The sequence below is a fragment of the Vanellus vanellus genome (genome assembly GCF_965231255.1).
Source record: "Vanellus vanellus genome assembly, chromosome: Z".
In the NCBI taxonomy this organism is placed as follows: Eukaryota; Metazoa; Chordata; class Aves; order Charadriiformes; family Charadriidae; genus Vanellus; species Vanellus vanellus.
In genome coordinates, this window is record NC_138908.1 from 63,133,031 (window position 1) to 63,158,169 (window position 25,139).

At 36.7% G+C, this 25,139-nt stretch overlaps 1 protein-coding gene across 1 annotated transcript in view; it reads left to right on the plus strand.

The window, feature by feature from the left end:
* TENT2 (terminal nucleotidyltransferase 2) overlaps positions 1-25,139 on the plus strand; it is a 58,438-nt gene that overhangs the window by 18,477 nt on the left and 14,822 nt on the right. The window contains exons 8-12 of the mRNA XM_082497012.1: positions 4,871-4,940; positions 8,997-9,073; positions 12,349-12,477; positions 16,620-16,663; positions 24,275-24,411. Coding sequence (XP_082353138.1) covers positions 4,871-4,940; positions 8,997-9,073; positions 12,349-12,477; positions 16,620-16,663; positions 24,275-24,411 — 457 coding nt within the window. The remainder of the gene's footprint in view (positions 1-4,870; positions 4,941-8,996; positions 9,074-12,348; positions 12,478-16,619; positions 16,664-24,274; positions 24,412-25,139) is intronic.

Sequence of the window (25,139 nt, forward strand, 5' to 3'; positions counted from 1 at the left end):
TCAGCACTTGGCCTTGTTGAACCTCATACCATTGGCCTTGGCTCATCAATCTAGCCTGTCCAGGACCCCCTGTCGAGCCTTCCTACCCTCAAGCAGATCCACACTCCTGCCCAACTTAGTGTCATCTGCAAACTTACTGAGGGTGCACTTGATCCCCTTGTCCAGGTCACTGATAAAGATATTAAACAGAACCAGCCCCAATACTGAGCTCTGGGGAACACCACTTGTGACTGGCCACCAGCTGCATTTAACTCCATTCACCACCACTCTCTGGGCCCAGCCATCCAGCCAGTTTTTTACCCAGCAAAGCGTACGCCCATCCAAGCCATGAGTAGCCAGTTTCTCCATCAGAATGTTGTAGGAGATGATGTCACTCGCAGTAGACTGTGTAGAATTTGTTTTTTGGGGGAGCCTTGATACCACTGAAATATTTAACTTAGGTGCCTAGTGAAGAAAATATTTAATGTCGACAGTACCAGCACATATAGGAGAAACAGGTCAATTCACAGATCATGTAAGTTGTTTAGACACTACAGGTACATACATTTAAAGAAAAAGCCTACAGAAATTGTAATTTGAGACATTACTTCAACTTGGACCAGAATTCTAGATTTGCAACTTTTAAAGGGTTAGCAGTGCACATATGCTGCCACTGTGTTCAAGCAAGTGTAAGATTTGTCTGTATGAAGGTTCTTTAAGAATTGCAATTTCATTCTAGCAGTATTCTGTATTTTATTGCATGTACTTTTTAACAGCCTAAAAGGTGCAAACCTTCTGATCATTATTTTTAAGTTTTGTGCTGTCCAGTTAACACGTATGATGCTATCTTGTAATCTTAAGGTAATCCCTCTTTGACAATACTAATTAAGTATTTCCTTCTGGTTTTTCTGCTGTAGAAGAAAGACTGCAGCATGTTCTCAATAAGTGTGTGAGGTGTCATTAAACTTATTCCTTGCTTCACACAGGAGAATGGAAAAAAGCATAGTGAAAGCTAACGATGTAAGCCAAGATGTAAGAGAAACAAGAAGGGGGAGGAAAGAGAAGATGTTACTTAAAAGAAAGTTCTTGGGCTGGTTTTGTGAAAAAGTTAAAGGACTAAAAGAAATAAGGAGGAGATTTGTGGTGTAGGTAGTGTGCCAGTGTTTTTTTAACCTTTTTGTAGATCATTTCAATTCAGAAACTTGGGAGAAGTTTTCTCTAGCTGTGCCTCTCCGAACATCTTCCTCTTTCTTCTTGCACTCTGTGGTGTTTCTGTACATTGCAAAATAAGGGCTGTAAGAAGAATGTGATTCTCTACTTATTTCGTCTTAATTCCATGATTGATTGATAAATTAGAAAGCATTCCTAGTGCAGATCAGATCAGTCTCTTTCACAATTTGTCTTTCTTTTAGGTACATCATCTTCAGAACTTTAAGTGTCATCTCTTTTATGCTTTATATACAGTTAAATGTGATTGTTAGGTTGGTGTTTCATTCTAGGACATTTGGGAAGTGGATTCAAATTTTACCTAAGCTCCAGCTTATTTCAGTTTCAGGCTTGCAGAAGGTAACAAGTGTGAGCAAGGAATTTGAGCCCATCAGATTTAAAGTCTTAGAGCAGAGGCTCTTCTGTGTTGTCATTCTGCATCTAGTATACTGACTGAAATGAAGCTGTGTTCTTTTTTTGAATAGTCTACTGGCAAAGTAAAGTAGGAAAAAGCTTCTGATATATATTCACTGTTTTTGTAGGATGTGTTAGTCTTAGAGGTATGCATTTTGTTTCTCCTTGAGCAGAGAAATGTAAGGATAGCAGTAATGTAGCTTCTGTTTCAAAGACTAGCAGAGTATGTGTAACTTTTTGACTTATTTGTTCAGATACCTGCACATATCTATTTTTTACAGTACTGGCTGACATTCCCAGAACTGTATGCTCAAGCCAGTGTCTTTTAGAAATGTGAAACATGAATTTTGGGTGGTCACTGTTACAGCATATGGAGGAGAGTGTAATGTAAAGCACTGAGAGTAAACATCAAACTGATTACTCTCTTCAGATTCATCTTGGCGGGATTCATTTGAAAAACAACTTAGCAATACAGGTTTGACTGGTGTTTACTGTCTGAATAAATGACAAAGAGCTTGTTTTTCTCTTAGTTACACACAGAGATGCAGTAGTGTTGATACTAGGATATCAGAGTGGAATCTGCCTAATGGTTGTCTAGTAGGGAGTGTGCAACAGCTAGGACAAGCAAGGGAGCTCAAATGAATGACCCTGAAGGACTATGCAGGTTGGTGAGTGAATTCCAGACATCAACAATTAATTCATCCTGTGCTGGGTTGTACCCTCCTAGATTCTTCATGATTCTGGATTCAGACTTCTGTGTCGCCCAGTTTCTCTTTCTATAGTATAAGCCTATCAATGAGAGCAGGCTATATGTGCAAGATGCCAAAGATCTTTTTGGCATATGCCATGTTTGGGATTTATATTTTGTACAATCTGTTATTCTGTAAAAGAAAAGAGAGACTTAAGATGTTTAATCTGAAATTCTGCATGAATAAATTATTTACAAATCAGTGCTTAGTCTTCTTTGAAGCAGTTATATTCTTTTTCACTACAGCTGAAGTGGCACTTGTGACTTTTTCATAGACATGGCTGAAACTGTGAAGCAGCTATGTGGAATTCTTTATGTATTTTGGTGTGGCCCCTCTGGTCATAGCTTCAAGGTCAGATAGTCAGTTTACTAAGGTGCTTACTCAACCTGTATGTATTTCAGAATTCCACATCCCGTGTTTGTGACTGTTCCCTTGTAAGTATGACAATCTAATGTACAGTAGAGATTCTGCTAACAGTGTCAGGGGCGTCAGCCAAGAAAGAGGGTAGCAGCAGCAAGTTACTGCCTTCCAACATCCTCTTTGCTTTGTTTCACCCTGGGAAACGGATTGGGATTATGTTTTGAGATTTATTCTTTTTTCTTAGCCAACGAATTTGGCACAAGCATCCATCAAGTATTGGGAAGCATTTTCAGACAAGGATGTGTTTGGAAGTGAATTGCCACAAGAATGAGTTCATTTAACTTCTAAAGGCCACTTGAGAAAGGTCATAGTGAGGAAAGTTGAATGTCTATGGTATGCAGATAGATACCCACCGTTATCTACCATGTGCTAATGCATTGGGCATGTTGGTCTTAAATTTGGTAGTGAAAGGAAAGGAGGCAGACAGCTCTTAAACACTTTATAGCTTCGCTTTAAGAATGTTCTGGGATGTTGGAGGAGGGATGCTTGCATGTATTTGCAGGTGCAACTAGAAAGAGGGGATGCTTGCGTAAATTATACTAGATCATATGTTCAGTTAACACGGATTGGAGTTCTGTAAGATTTTTTCCTTTAAAATTAGTTACTTAATAAGATTATCTCTCTTTTTGAGTGCCGGTCTGTGTGTTGCTTAGGATCATACAATGCATTCAAATCCAGATAAAGGATTACCTCACATTAAATCTGTCCAAATGTACATATCCATAAAACACTTTAAAAAAGTCTCAAAAAAAAAAGTAAAATTGGTTTTAATTGGATATTACACAGTAGGGTTTTACCAAACCTGAAGTTGGCATCCAAATGCAATGGAGATGACATTCTTTAATCAAGGTTGCTATCCAAACTGATAGAAATAACCTTTTCTTTTGCCCCCTTCCCCCCCCCCCCCCCAAAGTGAAGATCAGCTTTTATTTAAGGTTGGGTTTAGTCTGTATTACTTCTAGCTTTGTCATACATATTTTTGCTAATTTGAGGTTAATTTATAGAAGCAAGGGGAAAATGTGTGATATAGTATAATGGAAAATTAAAATGGTCCTATATTTTGAAACAGAAGAAAGTTACTAAAAGTGCGCTTTTTGCCCAAATTCATATCATGTCACTTACAGGCTCTGCTTTTCTTTGTCTTTTCCATTACTTTCTTGGGTACATTTCTCATTCAGGATTGTGGACAACTACAAAATATAGTCTGAGATATCGTCAAGAATAGGGAAATTGCAGATAATGTGACTGACACAAGTTTGGGGGAGCTGAGTGCAAAGGTGCATTTGGTGGGACTGAATGAGTCTGGCAGAGCTTAGTATATTTGGGTTTGGATGGTCTGCCATTGAGCCTGTGTGTCAATACTGTGTGGATCATCATCTGAGGTGTGATTGTATATTTATTGCATGTCCTATTACCATGGAAGCAAAAGCAAATAAAGCTTATCCCATCTTTGATGGAAAGTGTTGTCCTGTTTTCAGTAACAATTCTATAGGAAATGTATTTCTTGGTATGTACTTTATCAGTCAAATAAACAGTTTTTAAAGGAAGTTTTAAGCCTAATCAGTGCATAATGAAGATACAGTTATGTTAATATTTTTTGATCGGTAAAATACAATGCATGGCTTCAACTCTAAGCAAACTGAACGTGATTAAAAAGTACACAGCTGATTATATGCCTGTTGCTACAATATAGTGCTGGGCTGAAGTGTCTGGCCATCCTGGATGGATATATTCCTGCTCCCTTCTTTATGAACCTTAATTATAACTATTCAGGATTTCTATTACAAGTACTAGTCAGTGAAAGCATTGTAGAACTGCTTTCCTTATGTTCAAATTTCTCGAATATACTTCCCACAGAAAAATCTTTCACTAATGTTTTTCCCTAATATTTAGTGCATTTTATTCCACATGCTTTCCTAGATCGTATTTTTGCTGCAATTGCTAAAGGTTACTTAGTTCAGCACAACCCTTCTGAGAATATTTTTGCTAAATTTAATAAGCTACTATTTGCTATAAATCAGTCAATATGCCTCCACTTTAGGATCTTATTTTAAGACCAGCATCTTACATGAAACTTAATTGCATATTTTTCTCCCTTTCAGCAAGCTACATTGAGCGACCTCAGCTGATTCGAGCAAAAGTGCCAATAGTGAAGTTCAGGGATAAAGTCAGGCAAGTATTCTGTTCAACACCATTTTTTAGACGCTGACACAGGAAAGCACTCTATGTATGTACTGTCCATACGAGTAGTACCTGTGAAGTCACACTTTTGTTTATTTGTGTTGTTCTATAGTTGTATTGCAGATTTGTACAGCTAGCCTGCAGTGGCAGTCAGCTAACTTCCTTGATGGCCTGAAACACCTCTTGTGATACTATTTAGTTTCTGTGATGTGAATTAGTAGCAGTACATCATGTATTTCTATAAGTTATTTGTACATAGTGGACTCCAGTTGACAAATGGTTCATGACAGAAAAGCAACAGTGGGAAGAAAACTATTGTGAAAGATAATTTTGCTTGATGTGCAAACTTAACTATTGAGCTACTTAAGGACTAATCCACAGTGTTAATGCTATAGAAACAACACTAAAGCAAACTTTAGTTTCTTGTGATGATATTTTCTTGATTCCAAAATTCTTGTTCATTTTAGAAGAGTACATTCTGCTGTCTTCTAGGGAGGTATTCTTTGTTTAACAAAGTAATATTACATGTTCTATTCAGTGTTAGGTACTAATCTTACAACTTTTTTAGAAGGGGGAAGTAATTGGAAAGAAGTGGATGTGTTGTATGTTGTTATATTCATTGTATCTTCGTTATGAAGACATGAAAATGAATAACCAAGAGGCATGTACTAGGACAGAGAACAATGTATTTCTTTTTGTGGGTGATAAAAGTATCTGATAGAGGAAAAAACTGTGCAAAGCACTCAAATTGGTTGGGAGTCTGAGTAATGTTCAACTCTTCCTATATTTATGGCCTCAGATTTTGTAAGACTTCTGTGTATCACCTTCGTGTAATAACACAGCTTGACTGTTCCTTGTAAATAGTACTTTGAACAACTGTCTTGTATCTAACTATCTTATCCTGCCCATACACTTCTAGAATTTTGCAACCCTGTCTCTGTCTTTTAAAACCAAACAAGCCTGCTTCTCTGGCCTCTCTTTATAAAAGCATATCACAATGTGCTTTTGTTACAATATAACTTCATCCCTACTGTGATAAAACTGAATCTGTCATGTTTTCCATTTGAACTAACAAATATAATCTATTTAAGCTTTTATTGCATCTGAGAGTATGTAACACTTGTTAGGGCTTTTGCTTTATGCTTTTTTTTTCATTTACACCTAATCCCATATTTACTTCTGTATACTTGCCTACCTTTTAAAAATTGGAATAATTTTTATCTATTAACTTTCTCCTCTGACAGTACAAAAGGTTGTTTCTCCCATGCTTTCTGAAAGTATTAAAGTTGTCAAGCTAAAATTTGGGTTAAATGGCTTAGCTACATGTAACAGTGTTAGTCTTTTCCTAGATACACTAAATGGTAAATTCCTGGAACAAGTCTTGAATAAATCATGGAGATATAGCAAGAATATGTTTTTCCAATTTAAAATCAGAAAATAAACTTTAAAAAGAAACCTTAAATTTGGAAGTGATTATGTCAGAAGACTGAAGTCTTTTTGTAGGCATTTATAGTCCATACTACAGTCACTTGCAAAAAAAAAAAAAAAGCACTCATGATATTCATATACCTTAAAGACAGGATTTAAAGAATTCTTTATTTCCTACTAAATCAAAGTATAATCTTCTTAGACTAGAAGCTGCCCATTACATTTTTCAGACAAAAAAAAAACAGTACTGTTCACCATCTGGTTTCCTATTCTGATTTTTTGGAAGAGGGGAAAGGGGGAGAATGACATGAATTTCGGTTGGGGTTTTGTTTGTGTGGGTTTTTTTTTCTCTCCAGTTATTTTTCTCTTATGTAACCTGTCACCTCCACCAATGTTTTATCTTTTTCTTTAAGTGTCTGTCTCTTTCCAGTCTCTTACTGGCTTCTGTCTTTTGTGGTCTCATACATATACATATATGCACACTTATTCATTTTTGCACAGAGGTCTTGAAAAATGAATTGGATATTCTGCACACAAGGCAGTAAGCTTGTTTTATCAAAACTAGAAACTAAACATGACAAGCTTCCAGTAAAAGCCAGTTTTCTTGATGCCCAGCCACTGTGGAAGATGGTAGAATTCAATGGATGGTATAGAACAGAATTATAGAATAGTTTGGGTTGGAAAGGACCTTTAAATGTCATCTAGTCCACCCCCACCCCGCAATGCGCAGAGACATCTTCAACTAGATCAGGTTTCTCAGAGCTCTCTCCAACCTGACATTGAATGTTTCCAGGGATGGGGCATCTACAGGCAACCTGTTCCAATGTTTCACCACTCTCATCACAAAATATTTCTTTGTTTTATGTAGTCCGAATCTTCCGTCTTTCAGTTTAAAGTGATTACTCCTTGTCCTGTTGCAACAGACCCTGCAACAAAATTTGTCCTCATCTTTCCTGTAGGCCCCCTTTCAGTACTGAAAGGCTGCAGTAATGTATCTGTGCATCTGAATTCTAACGTGTTGCCAATGGTCCGTATATACCTGAAAACTGCCATTTCCCACTTATGTAATTTGGTGATCAAGAAAGTATTCAGTTTGTGTTTGTTCTCCTTTTTCATCTTAGAGGGGTTTATAGTGCTGCAACAGTAAGGGAAGATCCATTGCACTTAAAGAATTTTTTTTTGGTAGTTTTTCCCAGGAAGTAATTCCAATGCTGAGAGCCAGCCTTGAGCCAGCAGTGCGCTGTCAGACAAGCCTTTGATTAATTAGCAAGATTTCTGTACGACAGAGGATGCAAAAGCTTCCTGTTATGCTACATTTGATGTGCAGTTGACACTTTTCCTCTCCTTCAGTGCTTTTGGTACAACTTTTTCACTTGCCATAACTGCAACATCTATGAAATGTGCATAATAAAATACAAAATAACTTCAATAGAACTTGCTTAATCAGCATTTTGTAAATAATAATCTTGTCAATTGGGGTTAATTGGAATTACACGTGCACCCTGACATATTTCTTTATTACATTTGCACATACAACTAATATTCTTATGCTTAGTTTTACAACTGTCAAGCAGTATTTCAAGGTTATTTCCTGTAGTATTATGTACTATGCTTCTAAAACATCTAACAAGTCATGCTTGATATTAATTTTAAAATTCTGTAAATTTTTTTATGCGAATAATGTTAATGATGTCAGAAACCTTTTGTAGGCACCAAATTGATATGTTTTATCCAGTTTAATGAATTCCAGGTCCATGTTCCCCTTACAATAATTCAAGAAAATCCGAAGGAATATTCAGGCAAACAAATGCTATGTGAATGAAGCTTAGATATATAAAATTGAAATAGCTGGACATTGCAGATAGCTACTTCTTTGTCAATAATAGGATATTCTTGTTGCGAGTTACAGTGTTGCTATAGCTTATTAATTATTAATTTAATATTGTTTCTTGAGTACCATGAGTAGTTAAGCTGTATATACAGTATGAAATTCAAACTTTGGGGCAGGGTGTGATAATAAGGCAGGTGGTGCTTGTTTGCCTTGTTCGTATTTGCTGTTAACAGCATGAAACAGTTAAAAACTGTTATCACAAAACATGCCACATTTACTAATAAACAGGTTTCATTTGAAAGTGTTTGCTGGTTATCTCTGACCATCATTGCAGAAAAGAGATTCTCACCTTTTGACCTCTTCCAATTCTCCTTCTCCGTTCATTGGCATGATTTCCTAAACTGATACTCCAGAGAATCTTTCCTGACATCAAAAATTGTCCATGGTAAATCATGTAGTGCAAGTCTAGTTGGGAGAAAGATTCATTAAAAATCCGAAACATGTTTGATTTAGACCTTGGGACAACTTACTATATTTGGATCTACATGTATTGTCTATGTAAAACAACAGTTACATTTTTATAACAATGGAATTCAATTCTATAAGCAATTCAAGTACTATAAACAAAACCAAAGTAGAAATCACAGCATCAAGACTCTGTTTGAAGAAAGTTTCTAGAGTATTATCTTAAAGTTACATTTCTCCACCTCTGTCACTAAGCAAGTAATAAATATTCTGAAATTGAATACTGTGATGCTTGATTCTTTTTCTTTTCTTCTCCCCGATAGCTGTGTGGAGTTTGACTTGAATGTAAACAATGTTGTAGGAATAAGAAATACATTCCTTCTGAGAACCTATGCATACAGTAAGTTTTTAATGTATTTTCTTATTTCTATTAACTTTGGGTTTTACTGTATTTTGGTATTGATAGACTATTGAAATTCAGTTCAATATATTAGGTTACTATATATCTAATTACCTAACGAGCTGCATTAGATGCCTTTAAGATAACTTCTTGTACCTCACTCTAAATACATGGAGAAAACTGATGTATCGGCTGGGTATGTTTTTAATTGAATATTATTCTATTCAGAAGATAACAAAGTTTCCTCATATTAAGGTCCACATATCTGCTACAAGGGCTGCTTCAGTACTCTGCAGATAATGAGATCATTATACTGATGATTATCTAGTGGTATAATCTCCAGTTTCTTTTATTTCATTACAGCCACTGATAGGTATGTGTCTCTGATAGCTGGCTGTGTCTGTATGCTGTTACGGAGTCTTTCTTTGGAAGATCCAAAATACTGCTTCGGTTCTTATACTAACCCCCCCAATACACTGGTTTGTGTCTCCTCAGGACTTTGCATTTTAGGGAGAGACTGTGAAGCAGACTTCTGAAGGGGAAGTAATAAGAACAGTGCTCTTAGTGCTAAACTAAGGTTTTCTTACTTAGCATCACAATGTCATTTGGCAGATAAATACATAAGGAATGGACCTTAGACTAATTCTAGGCCATTTGTGGTTCTTCCTTTACCATCTTCTTCAGTTCTTACATACAGGAATTCCTTTCTATTTAGGGTAGGAAGTTATCAGAAGGTACCTTTACTAGTTAATTTTTACTAATATTTTGGTCAAAGTAGTTTCAGCGTTCCATATTCACGTTACTAGGAGAGTCTACAACTTGTCCAGGGCCAATTGGTCAACTGTAATTTCTTCATACATCCATGAAAACATAAGCCTGGAAAAGGATTTCCTTCCAAGCTTAAAAAGGTTAGGGAAATAATCTTTGTCTTTCACAGCTACAGGTGAGGGGTCACTTCACCAAATCTAACTTCTGCCACAGATTTTCCTTATTCCTCTCAGCAAATCACTGTAGGGCAGACAAGTGTCCAGATGTGAACAGAGCTATGCAAGGGGTCCTAATGTCCCACCTTTTCTTCTGTTCTGCCTGGGTGCCCACTTTTATAAGGCCAGTGAAATTAACGTTATGTTTCCTGATGAAAGATAAATATTGTTATTTTCTTGAGGTTAAGGAGTGAGTTAGTAGCTAAGGGAGACTTGTGGTTGAAAGGATTGTCTTAAATAGGCGAACTATATCAAGCATAGTCTTGTCTTCTTTGGACCAGAAGACTCTCAGGTGACATAAGGCAAACAAAAGTAAATAGACACTTTTATCAGACAGTCTCTTTACATACTTTTAGAAGTCATATCAACCAGGGTGGATGACATTAAAAGTATTAGCCTGCTCTTTAAATTAGTGGCTGAAGGGTTTCACCCTGCATGCGAGAAAAAAAGATCCAATTACCTCTTATGTAGAAGATGTATGGGTCTCCTTGTTCCATTAGAACAAATTAGATGCTCGGGCAAACAAGGGACTCGTTATTTTTGTGAGCATGATAAAAAAAAAAAATCATAAATATTTCTGTGGATGCTCTTATGTCTTTTTTGAAATCAGCCCTTCTATGTTGGTGCATAGGTGCTGTAGAAAACATCAAAGATGATATGGCAAAGTGAAGCAGAATGTCCACAGAAAACGTGGGTAGATTAAGCAGAGCTAGAAACTGAAGTCTATGCTGTTGTGTTATCAGTTGTTTGAGGCATGTCTGCAATTAAACCAGCAATTGATGGTAGGTATTTTTCAATTAGTGGAAGCTGAACCTTTCAGCAAATAACATCACTGTGCATTTTCTTGAGTGGGTAGCTTGCTGACTGATGAAAGAGTATCAGGAAAAGTTTATTGGCCATATTGCACAGTAACTTTGTTATATAGTAATCACAGGCACTAGCAGACAAAAAACCTTATCTCAGAATGTCAACTAAAAAGAGGTCTTTTCTACTGTGACACACACACACGAGAGTCCTGTTTGGAATTTGGAATTCTCTCATGCAAAAATCCTATTTCAGTTAATGCGTGTTCATATGATGTCTGTAAAGTAGTTCTTCTGCATCTCACAGTTAGTGTACTAATAGTCTTATTTTTTTTAGTTCAACCACTGGTGAATAATGTTGGGAATGAGGTGACTGGTGGTAAGGAGTTTTGTTGTTTCTAAGAGGTATTTGAGATCTAGGTCATTCCTGCTGAGAAAAAAAGTGCCACTTGCAGGGGCATGTGTGGTGAACCACTGTGAACAGGTTGCGAGAAAATCACATGCTTGATAGCATTTTTAGAATAACAGAGAGCACCCCAACTGGTGCTTTTGTAGGATATCTGTTGTCCCGGATGAAGTGATTACCTATTGTTATATTCCTGTCCTGATGTGCAGAATATAAAACTTTGCACAATGTTATCTGGTTAGAAAAGATGATCCAGAACATATTCGGCATTGTAAGGCCATCATAAGGAACTTGACTGAGCTGATTGATATGCTTCCACATATCTGCAAATAATAGTAATCTGCAAGGTCCCTAGGAAGTGGTGGTGAGTGACATCTCCCTACAACACATTACTACCTCAATTAGAAGGCTATCCGTATTCCCCAGAAATTCAGAATATCATACCTGGCATATGACTGTATTTATGCCTTTCCTCATGAAAAGCACGCATCTTGATTTAATGGGTTACTGTGTCTAACATCTCATCTACATAAAACGCTATGGAGTACAAGGCAAATTTAAAATTAATGTTTGTATGCAGTAATTAAATTAATGTTTGAAAGCAGTATGTTACTGCTTTCACCGATCCTGATGAAAACTTAAGAATGAGCTCGGTGTCCTTTTCCCTGCCCTCAAAGTTTATAAAACTTAAATAAATAATAATAAAAAAAATTAGACATGCTCTGTCCTGGCAGCAAGTTAATTCAGGGAAAATTAGTACAATGAACTGGAGAGAACTTGAATTGGAATGTGACACTGCTACATGGACAGATGCATCCAGTTTTTCTTATCTGCAAGTTAGCTGGCATACTCCTTGTAATGCATCTGTGGATCTTACTACTCAAAAGACTGTTTTCAAATGCAAATATTTTTTTCTGATTTTTATAAGATTGATTGTAGAGTAACTAAGTAATTTCTATAAAATGCTTGCAAAAGGTAACCTTAGAATGCAAGAGTATCATGTTGATCAAGTATGAACAAATGTTGATTGATTGCTGTCTAGTTAAATGTGCTTTTTTTGAGATGTATTTATTTTACTTACAGTTGAGAATCGAGTTCGTCCATTAGTACTTGTTGTTAAGAAGTGGGCGAGTTTTCATGACATAAATGATGCCAGTCGCGGTACTTTAAGCAGCTATAGTCTTGTATTGATGGTTTTGCACTATTTACAGAGTAAGTATTTTTAATGTGTTGAAACTTTCCCTTTTAAGTTCATATTTGTGTAGTTTTCATCTTTAATAAAATGAAACACCAGCGGGGGTCATCTTCCACACAGAAAAATCTGAAAATAAAGTGGGTTTACTCCATTTCCTTAGTGCTGCATTTATCTTTAAGAAGTGGACCTCGTCTCTGGACGCTTTAAAACATAAAAATTACCATCTTTAGAAAGGTAAAAATTAAAAAAAATAAAAATCAATGTACCTGTAGGACACTGTGTAACTATAAAATAAACTCAAGCACTAGTTAATAAAAGTCTGCCTTTTAACAAAGGGAAAATAAACTCAAGCTCTAGTTAACAGAAATCTGCCTTCAACAAAGGTAAAAGCCTAAACATAACAATTTCAGTGTGTTCGGTGGTTTTTTTTTGTTGTGTGTTCTGTTTGTTTTGGTTTTTTTTTTGTTTGTTTGTTTGTTTGTTTGTTTTTTTAATTTGGGAACTTCCAAGAGAATTCAAAGGGACAGCACATGCTGTGTGATCTTCTTGCTGTCTTCTGGTGAGCAAAGGACTGGACATGGGGGACACATATATGCAAGAATGCGCTACCACGTGGTTAGATTTTTCCACTGATTACTGTCTTCTGTAAGGTGACAGATGTCAAAGACCATTAGAAGTTGGGATATTTGACTGCCAGTGGCAGTATCTTTTCTTGCGACTTCAGTATATTGAAATATTGAACATCTGTAGGGAGCTGGAAAGCTTTACCTCAGAAACTAAGTATCCCTGTTGAGAATTCAAGAATTCCATGCAGTCCAAAAATGCTATCGAGGAATAGATTGTGATGAGCATATCGTCCCCCTATTTCTTTCTTTCATTAGAGGAAGACCACGTGGGTGATTTTTGTAGTTTGGAATTCTTGCTTAAGACATAAGTATTATAATTTAAGAAATCATTGAGCTCGGTATGAGTTTCTTGGTTCTTTATTGAGAGATAAGTGGCTTCAGAAAGGAAGGCAATGAACCCCTGAATTATACATTTTGTGGAGTAACATGCCTGTAGAAGTATTTTCTTAATTCCTGTCAGTTCATGTATAGGCTGTGTATTTTGCTGCTTGTGTTTATTCTACACCATTGTTTTATTTTTCCTGTAATGTGCTGATTATTCTTGTTAATGTTATTTTAATGACAAGTGGTTCTTAACATTTTATGATCCTATCTGTGGACAAATAGCATAGACTCTCATTTTAGACTTTCCCCCTTTGCCAGTTTGTTTAGGTTTTAATCTTTTTTTTTTTTTTTTTAATCAGGTAGAAACAATGTTTAGCTCTTCTGACAGCTTGTTTGATCTGGAATGTACTTGCTGTAGAGTGGGTAACCAACTATTTATTAGTTTCAAGATCATGCTACACCCACTCTGTACTAGAGTGGAAACTTTTTTATGATAGTTGACTCAAGCTGGTGGCTTTCTTTCAGCTGAACAGTATCTGTAAGTAGGGGACCTAGGAGAGTGTGTTTGGGATCCAGCTGGCTGGATTACTTCAGAATTCTTTGATGTCCGTACTGTGTGCTTATTGTTAATGTACCAGTCATGAGGACAGTAGGACATAAGCTAGTCTATCCAGTGAATGTGGGTGTTTTTTCCTCTGCGTCTACTATGGTGGAATTCCATAGATTTCTTTGTTTCTGTGGAAAGAAAAGAAAATGTGACCAAGTCTATCGTCACAGCTCTGAAACCATGCTGTAGGTGACTGAGTACTTCAATATAGAGCCTTAATACACAAAAGGAAAAAAAAAAAAGCAATCAAACAAAAAATATTGACTCAGAGGAGATTAAATGACAATTAACTTAAAAATGCCAAAGTGATTATTACATACAAGATTGAAAATGTTGGGAACTACTGGATGTGAAGACTGCTATGCAAAGCTGAAGCACAAATAGGAGAGGATAAAATGTATGTTTACATGGTCTAGCAATTAGTGACCGTCTTAACAGTGACTTGATAAGCATTTGATAGTTAGTTTTACACTTCTAATGGAAACAGGCCTTTTCACCTGGAAATTTATTCTCCAAATCTGTTTTCATTGTATTGCAGTTACTCTAGAGACTTGTATTGGGTGCTGTGTGCAGTCATGGATAGCCAATTACTGAGCTGTGCATAAAACTAATGCTCAAAAGGGAAGAGAGTAGGAGTTACAAGGAAGTATAAATGTGTAGACTTGCCAGAATGTTAACAGCCCTGAAAGCATGAGGGCATTTGCTGTAGTCATCTGTGGCAGCTGCCACAGCTGTCTAGGGAAAGGGGAAAAAAAGTTCAAATAATCCTTTCCATGCACAACTATGATCAGTCAGCTGCCTGGGAAGGACCAGCAGTCCACAGACGAAAGAGAAGCCTTTTACCTGTGCTTCATCAGCCTTTTCTGCTAAAAAGGCTGATGTGTGGCTCTGGACGTGACATGTATCTAGCATGACCTGTTGACAGCATAAGAGTCTGACATTTTACTCATGCAGATTCTAACCTTTTCTTTTCTTTTTTTTTTTTTTTTTTTCATTTCTGCTACATGCAGGTGATGCTACTGAAAGTAGCTTGTGTCCTGGTCATAGAATTTCTAATAGAGCTTTGTTGATGTTCCTGGGAGGAAAAAAAATAAAAATAAAAGCTTTCTTTTGCAGTAAATAGTGTCCCTGTTTTCATTAGGCAAATTTATTTTGTTTACTACTTGATCCATTTCCATATTCTTATACTCGTGTGGATGTCTTTGGATCTGAGGTTAGTGTGGCTTGAGTTTATTTTGTAGTTACATCCGTGTCTTGTATGTGAACTTTCCTCCAGGTAATAGGTCCAACTATCTTGTACAGTAAGTAACGGAAAACTCATGTGGCGAATGCCACTGGTAAGTAGTAACTTTCCCCTTAACTTCATCCTCTTCATATAGCAAACAGACCCAGATAAAGTATCTTGGTGGCTTGTATTGCTCAGATTTTGTTGCCTTTTATCTCAGTGTGGCAGAGAACTGGAAATTATCCAAGATATTGCAGAAATAAGATGCTCTTGCGTATTTGTAAACACCTACAAACAAAATAAAAATATTATTAAAGCAGGGATCATATTCTTAGCAGCCCTGCTAGTTAATTTAGTACACTCTTTGAAGACATCCCAAGCATGTTCTGAGAGTTCTGCTGTTCTGATTCTTAGTCCCTATGGAAAACAATTCTGTAACATCTCACCCCCTGTGAGACCTTGTCTGAAGGGTGAATCAAGTCCCACCCAAGTCAAAGTCCTGTGTGCTGAACTTTATTATCATTCTCCCTAATGAATGATGTAGACCAACTATTTAAAAGAAAATGCTGAAGAAATGCTGAAATGTTAAAACTTTAGTATCGAGGAGTGCTCCAACAGTTCTGTAGCTGCTATAAGACTTATGTGGGCTTTGAATACTTTGGGATGTTTTTTTCTGTCTATCTGAGGACCACCTAACCTGGGAGATAAGTCTTTTCCCTGGTGCAATAGATGCTCTACCGTCCATGACTTTCATAGAAGTTACAATTGTTTAGTTCATGTTGTGTTTGTTAATATTGTTAATGTCTGCATAATCTTTATAACCTGTTTGCTATTTAGGAGATCAGCTAACAGCATTAGATTGTATTTATGTGTTTTATGAAGATTTTGCGTTTTATCTTTAGATTACTTTTGGAGATTCAGTATGTAATCCTTTGCAGTTGACGAATGTGTACTATTGTAGTAACTGGAGACTTCCTATACTGTGATAGAATCGTGTTGTATTAGATGTAGGAAAAAAAAAAGAGAGTGATTTTTTTCCTTTAGGGAATCTAGATGAGTTTCTTATAGTCATGAATTAACATGAATTTTAAAATTAAAGTCGTACCCAGCTGCTGTAGAATTTTTCATGTCTTCTACAAATAGTAGTGTCTTAGTAAGAGCTTCCCATAGCTGAATTTACTCCTTATACTACTATATACAAAATATAGTAATAGAAATATTTGCTGAATAACTTTTATTTTACAAAATGCATGAAAGTGAAGTTCTTGGTAGATGTTTTTAAGACAGAATTTCAGTCCAACCCTTTGGTGTAGTTGATATGATATTGTTTCCTGTGAATTACATGAATCACAGCAACTTTAAACTTTTGTTTTATAGCCCTACCTGAACCCATCCTTCCATCCCTCCAAAAAAATTACCCAGTAAGTGTTTCTTATGAATTTACTACATCATATATGTGTATGAAGCTGCTTATCTAAAATACATGAGTTCTTAAATATCTCTAATGAATTAAGTTAAACAGTCTGTAAGCCTGGTCATTGATACACTAAACATAAGCATGAAAAAGTTTATTTGCTGCTTTTTATAATTTCTTTAGTGAAAACAGTCCGTTATATATGAGAGGATTTCACACACAGTTGGAAACGACTGCTAATGAGAGCTGCTGACCTACTTCTCTTTATGCTGGCCTGAAAATATCCCTGTCTCATCTGTAAATTTTCTGGTTCTTATTTCTTAATACATAAGTAGTGTTTTTTCCATTCAACTCTGGTGTTTCAGAATTCCATACCTTCCCACAGCTGTTGAGTTGCCTGATATTTCTAGGTGCAGAGAGTGAATTATATATGTTTACTACGGAGACTTTTGAGACCTCACAAAATTGGGCTTCAGTCCGTCAAGAAAATTGCTTTTAGGGGCTTTGCTGTTATGTCCAGATCATACTGTTGATTTTCAGAGAACTCTGTAATTTGGTATGCTTTGATCCTCTGCAGAATTAGGACTGTAATTAGTGAGAGTTAGTCTAAGGAAAATTACCTAGAAATAAGAGCTACCCTCCTAAATATTTGTCTGGGGACAAAAGAGGTATTGCTGAATAGTTCTATCCTATAACTTATTCACAGAAACTCCTCAATTCCTTCCTCCTTACCTTTCCTCTCACATGTCAATTTTTAAATTTTTATTTATTCATAGTTGCCATATTTTGGTGTCCCTGTCTATGTATGGTTTTTTACTGTTGCTGATAAATGTGCTGAGTTGGTATCAAAAAGCCATTCTTTCTTTTGCATATATTTCTATAATGCTGAAAAGGGAATATTTGATGGCACTGTACATCAGGGAGAAAATACTGTGGTGTCAGCCATTTTGGGTAATTAGGATCATTGAGATGCAGCAGAAAGCTTTGAGCTGTAGTACACTGCAGTTTTATTTCTATTTTGTAGACCTGCTTAGGCATACCTGTGCTAAATTTTTATGGTCTTTATTTTTTCCTCTGATTTTTTTACTGTACTATATACCTTCTAATTTCTTCATTGTTAGTGCTCAAAAGCATTTGAAGCTGTTTTTCACTTCCTGATGGGTTTTTGCTAAATTTGCTAATTGTGTTTGCTTAAAGCTCAACATGCTGTAGCATTTTAAGTTTTGTGTAGCATGTAATTTAAAGAAAACAACTGGAAGAATTGGTAACTTTTGACTCCTTTGTAATAATAATGCAAACTTTTATATTTGTAGTGTTTGAACTGTATAAAGGCCTTCAGAGCACTATACAAAGATTAATGGCTTAAATGATTAAAGCAAAAGCATACAATACCATAAGCTGAAACATCTAATGAATTTGTGCTAAATGCAAGGTTTTATCTTGTGTCTTGTGAAAGTGGTAAATCACTTGCAGGTTCCTGTGTTTCTAGAACACTGCTGTAAGAATAACATTTTTTTACCGTTTCGTTGTAGATTTGTTGTTGTTGTTTATCTTGCCTTTGGAGGATGGACTAAATATTCTACGATTTCTAATAAAATAAAAAGAATATTTTGTACATGCTTACTATAAAACCAAATCAAAACTATGGATTAAGATTAAAAAAAAAAAAGCTAGAAATTTGCAAATACAGTTTTTCTCCACTGTCTCCATTGGGAATATAGTTAAGTGTTTAAAAATTGTGAAAGTTACAATTTCTGAGTAGTGATACTGCAAAGAAATTTAAAAATAAAATAAGAAATACACCAAAACAATTCTGGTCTTTTAGCTTGCAGTAATAATTACAAAGCATGAGCAAATGTCAGTATCCAAAGAAACCATATGTTTTTCTTTTGATTGTAGCTGATGAAAGCTGTGTCTCCATCCTAATACTAGACATAAATACTGTTTTTCCTCTTCTGAAGCAAACCACCCTTTCTACAGTTTGTTTTTTACAAAATCAGACCTGCAGCTCTTTCTACAGCCTGAAAATACTTCTACACTTCGAAAGAAACAGCTTGTTTTAAATTGTAGGTGCCATGTAAAGGAGACGTGCTTACCTTGAGTGAGAAACAAAAGGCAGATTCTGTGACTCAGTATATCCCTACTGCAGGTGTGAAGGGTGAGAAGTCCTGGAGAGCCACCAAATCTGCCCACCTGTGCATTCTGTTGCCGTGGGGGAGTCTCCAGCTGCAACCCAGCTGCTGTGTTTTGCAACCACTAGTTCAGAGGGACTATTGGACTGTATCAGATGTGGGGTTGGATTTTGGGGCTTCCTGCCCCCCCAGCCAGATGGGGTAGCCGAGAGCGGCCCAGAAAATGGGTTGATCTGTTCTGAAGTCTATATAGAACTTGCCTTCAAGTCAGGACTTTTACAGATGAGCTCTGGAGAACCTGTGGTGGCTTAGGTCATTATGGCTTCTGGTTGTTTTGCCTGTGTGTTTGCCAGAGGTGACCATTGCTGCAACTGGGAGTCAGAAGGGAACGCGTGCCTGAGTCTCTAATGTTCCAGAGCAGCCTGGCATATTAGCTTAAATCCAGATGGAGATGGGTCTCCGCTAGTGCTCTGGATTGTGAACTTTGTGGACTCTAGCATGAGCACATTTTTGTTTCTGCTGCCTCAGCTTCACAAGCAGTCATATCTTTCAAAGGGTGGGGCAGAAGATGGGATGGTGTTTACTGTAGCTCCTTCATGCATAGGAGTCAGTCCTTGGACGTGATTTGCTTCACTCTTCAAGTTGCACTTTTTAAAAGTATAAACATGAGTTAAATGTTCATTTGTAAGACTGGGGAAGGCTATTTTATGTGTGCAAATATAGACACCTATCAAAAAATGGCAAGATACTATGCTGATGTTGCCACTGTAACCTTTTTTGAAGGAATAATCTTGTACATTCAGAGTTAAACGCATTATTCATCAAGATATTAAAATGTAAAGATTTTTTTGATGTACATGTGTTCCTTTCCAGTGTGTAAGGTGGAATGAGAATATGTGTAAGCATTATGTAGCTTGAACATGAAGCATGTTACTGAATGCTAGTGTTTCCTTGAGAAATCAGCCAACCAAGGCCACGATTAGAGATCTGGCAAAAAAAAAAGAAAAAAGGCTTTGGGGTATTTTGAAATAATGGATAGCTCATTTATATTTGTTGCTCAATGATCCTTCATCCTGAATTTATTTGCCATTTCTTAAGACAGCATGAGGCAAAGAAACAGCAAGCAAATTAGGGACTAGTTTTAAAAGAAGCTGAATTTTTTGGCCTTTAGAGCAAGTGAAGAAGGGAAAGCTTATAGGGAAGGCCTACTTGAAACTAAGCTGGTTTGAAGGTTGCTTTGTAATTCTGTTTTATTACCAACCTCCCTTATGTGCGGAGTCTATAAGCTGTACCTTGTTCTGTTTATCTAGTTGTTCCCCAAGTCCCTCTGGCAGGAAGGAGAGTACTGTTATCACTGTTTTATGATAGGTGAATGGAGGCGGGTTGAGGCTAATGGATTTTCATGGGTTATCTGTGGAAAAGCAGAAAAGTGAGCCTAGGTATCCTGTGGCTGGCCTGACCACTTGTTCACTGGACACTGAGTTGTTGCTTTGTTAAGAAATTACCTTAAACAAACTACATTGTTGGTTATTGCTATATTGAATATTGGTATATCTTGACAGAAGTTTTCATTAAATCTTCCCCATACTCAATTTTAAGCAATAATTAATTTGGTTTTACATGTAAAACTTTCAAATCTGGTAATAGCAATTTCTTCCATAACAATTTTCCTGTATTTCAGAAAGATTAAACACTTTTTCTTTTCTTTTATTCTACATGTGATGATCAGCAACTCACAGTGTTTAAAAAAATAAGTTGACTAACAATATCAGAAACATTATGATTAACAGTTTTCTTTAGTTAATGTAAAATAAAAATCTTTTCTTCCGGAAAAGTAGTTTCAGTCATGCTTTCCACTTTGTGATACTTAGTTGTCTTTTTAAGAGTCATTTTCATAGTGGTATAACCACTAAAACAAGTGGAGATGGGAATTATTTGTATGTGTCTCTTAAACTAGGTGATTGGGAGTTTAAATGATTAGCTGCTATAGACTGTAACTTGCATTTTTACTAGAGCACTTGTATAGAATAATATGTGTTTATTTTTTGAAGGCAAATACCTTTCTAAGTAAGGAAAACTTCGATTTGCCTGACCTTTGTGAGGCAAGTGTATTTAATATACATGGTAAAAATTGGAGCTGCAAGTTTCATTAAATTGAACGTGCTTTTGAAAAAAAAAATTAAACATCATAATTTTAGATAGCAAAATTGAAGAGTTTTAATCCTAGTTACTAAATGAAGATTTAGAAAATTGCCTTCCAATGCAGGTGTCGTGGTTTAGGCTGAACCGGCCACTGGGGACGTGGTGGACCCCAGATGGGACCGACAGATGCGCTCCCCCCCCTCTTCAAAGAGAGAGGCAGAAGAGGGAAAAGGGACTTACGAGTTTAGAAGGAACTAAATTACTTTAATGAATAAATATTGAAATATTAATAATAAAATAAAAAAGAAAATAATGAAATAGATACAAAACCATATCAAGCTCCCAGGATGATGATCACGTCACCGGCTGGCACTGGGAGAGTCCCAGACTGGACTCAGGTGATGGATGGGAACTGGATTCCGGATCTGGATTCAGGATCGGGATCACAGGAAGAGGAACAGCCAGAGTCCTCCTCAGATGCCAGCCATTGAAGAAAGAGAGCTGAACCTTTTATCCTTCAGCTTTTATACTGAGCATGAGGCAGATGGGATGGAATACCCCGTTGGTCAGTTTTGGGTCACCTGTCCTGTCCGCTCCTCCTTGCAGGTGCGACCCCTCTACTCCGACCTTCCAATGGGGCAAATAACAATTTGAGCTGGCCTTGGTTGTTACAGCAATAAGTATAAGCAAGAGCCTCTCTGCATACTGTTCCTTGGCATCAACTATAAACATAGGTCTTATCACTCTGAGAGCAAACAGTTTCTGCACAATATGCTGTTGATTTCAGTAGTTAGAAGAGGCCCAGCTAATAAGTGAAGTTACTGAACAAAATCGGTCCTGTTTTACCTCAAACCAGGACAGCAAGTTAGGAATTTTACCTCTTCTGCCATGGGTAGGAATCTTTGGAATGTGGTACATTTCCTGCTCCTCAAATTCGGAGGCTTTTAGTTTTATCACTGCTGCTTACGTGACTTTTGATCAGTTGCAAACTCAGGGAAGAAAAAGGCAAACTAAATATCCTGAAAATACCTTCATCTGGACTGTGCTTCTATCATAATCACCCTTTTTAAAATACAGATTTGTGATTTTAAAACTCTGCGAGGTTTTGGAACTTGCTATTTCATTAACTGCCAACAAACCTTATTGAAAAAATATTTTTGGATAAAGTTGTATTTTATATGCTTTTGCTCTGCAATTTTTTCTGGATGTAGGCATACACATACAGGTACACATGTATTCTCCTTTTCTTGCCAAAAGTTTTATTACAACTATATTTGATATATTGTCTTTTGCTGTTAGTATAATTGTTGATTTATTTTTTTCTTATTCAAATGATGTACAAATGCTAATCAAAATTAATTGTGATCAATATATAAAATGTAAATAAAATGTACTTAAGGTCAAGATTGATAAGAAAAAGCAACATTGTCTCTAAGCTTGTAACAGTAATAAAGAAAATAGCTTGTTTATAATCCCCAAAAATAATATCCCAAAGTCTAATGTTTTAGCTGCTCAGTATGCCAACCTCAGTGTGGTAGCAGATTTTTCTTGCAGTTGAGAAGTTGTCAGGCATTTGAACATTCACAGCATAAAAAAAATCTCATGTTCTCCTTTTCAAAAATGTTTGCTGCCTCCAAACATTTACTTATTAGTCTTAGTAGACATCTGTTGTTGTAATTGCATTGCATTTCTGTTTTGTATTATTCAGAGGTCAGCAGCCCTTATTCTCATTCCCTCCACCCCCTTGGTGTCCATTTCCTTATAAGCTGTTATATGCTAATACTAAATTCATTTGTTGTAACTCTTCTACAGTTTTCTGTGGGAATGAGCAAGGAGTGACTTTCACTATAGTACCTGTCTGATTACCTTTGGGGTTAAAACTGTATATACTGTATAACATAAGAACAGCTATTCTCCTTTTAGATCTTTATATGCTGCGCATCTCCTTTTTATGTCTGTTTGTCTCCATGTTTTTAGTGTGTTCTGGTGGATTGTAAGCTGTTAAATTCTGAGCTCTGCTAACTATAATAATATTTTATATGCAAAGTTACATCATGTGGGAATAAGACTTGAAATTTTTCATTGCTGGAAGAATGGCCTTTTTTCCCAGAAGGCGTTGCACAAGGTTCCAGGAAGTTTTGCTAGAATTGGCAAAAGAGGATGGGAGTCCCAAACTTTCCAGTCTTACCAGTTTGATTGCTAACCATACTTTTCTCAGAGGAAGCAATGCCAGCTGTGAACATGGAAATAGTATTACAGTGTATAGTGCTTCCATTGAGATTCTAGTACTATATAGTTTGAGTCATGCCTGATACTACTCTTTAAAATAACAAAGGAGTGGGAGGGGAGATACAGTAATGACTGAATAAGTTCCTAAATTTACATAGATGTATTTCTTTCTGTGAACGTAAAGCTTGGTCTTGTGTATTTTGGGTTCATCTTACTTAAAATACACAACACTGCTGTAAAATGTAGTATCCGGGTGTTACCAGGTTTTAAAAATTGTTTCTCTGGCAAGAGAAGACACATTCTTCTCCATATACCCCAGTCTTTCAGAGGAACCTAAAGGATGCAGTGGACACCCAAACAGTATAGCAGATCTAAACCCATGTTAATTTAGTCTTGTGTACATTCCTTTTGAAGCTGGCAATAGTGACTTCTGTTTACTATAAACCTGACTTTTTCTTCACACACACCCTGCCCCCCAAAGAATAGCATACTTCAGCTTAAATGCTGCATTCTGTGTATTCAGGCTTTTTCTTTAACTTCTTTTTTTTTATTACCCTTTCAGTAGGTTGGCTAGAGGAGGTGCTGCTGCGGTCATTGAACTCATTATGTGGGAGGGTGCAGGTTCCTATTAGAGCCAGTGGGTTTCATATGCAACTTTAACTCCATGCTGTGGGAAAAATAAGTCAGGCCTTCCTTTTGGATTGTTTCTATGCCACAGTTATGGAAATTTGGTGATAAGTGCATTTGCTTCACCTACCCTATCTCAGTTCAACTGCAGCCAGCTCAGTGCAGGGTACCTCACTCAGCTTCTGCTCATATGGTTTTACTAGTATGTAAACGCAAGTCCAGTTCAGAGATTCTCCCATGTTAAAATTCTCTAGCAAACAGAAGGCAAGGGATAGTCTCGGACGCTCCTGTGCAAGATGATTCTAGTTCAGGGGGAGTAACTAGTAACAAACAGAGGAGCAAGACAAACAGAGTCCTTTGCTTTTAAGTTGTCCTTGAAGTTCTAATAATCAAACGATAGACAGCTTTTTTTATTGTGAAAAATATATGCACCTGGATTAAGGCTGTGTGTGTGTGTATATACATGGTCTCTGATTTTCTTTTGACAGGAATCTTTTGATCCTACTATGCAGTTGCATCTTGTTCATCAAGCTCCATGTACCATTCCTCCTTACTCCTCAAAAAATGGATCAAGCCTTGGAGATTTGCTAATAGGCTTCTTCAAATATTATGCCACAGAATTTGAGTAAGTAATAAGCTCATCTTAGTGTTTTAGAATACGCAAAATTTTGATTCCATCTATTCAGTGTATCAACACTTAATAACCCTTGAAGAGAAAGAATAGTAGTAATGCAGGAGTGGTAGCTGACAGAGAGGAAATGGGTAAAAAGAATAAAGGAAAACAGGAATGGTGGTAAAGAGTATCTGACATCTTTTTCTTAGCCAAGCATCCCATCCTGTAAAATAGCTGCCAGAAGTTAGAGATCTGTGTCCTTTAAAAATAGCTGGATTTTGTTTTATTACACTATTCTAAAACTGTATATCCATGTGCGAGAAAAATCTATTCTTAGTTGTAGTTTAAGTTATTGATTGTGACATGAATTATTTGAACCGTAATAGCTGTGCTTGTCTTCTGTCACCCCAAGTCAATGGAGGTAACTGACCAGGTGGTTCCTTACTTTGATTATGATATGTATCAATATAGGCCACACCTAGTGAAGAATTCTCTCATTCTCTCTCCACTCTCGGGAGATCCCACCCAGAGTACTGCATCCAGCTCTGGAGTCCCCAACATAAGAAGGACATGGACCTATTGGAGCATGTCCAGAGGAGGGCCATGAGGATGATCCGAGGGTTGGAGCACCTCTCCGGTGAGGAAAGGCTGAAAGAGTTGGGGCTGTTCAGCCTGGAGAAGAGAAGGCTCTGGGGAGATCTTTATTGCGGCCTTCCAGTACCTAAAGGGGGCCTACAGGA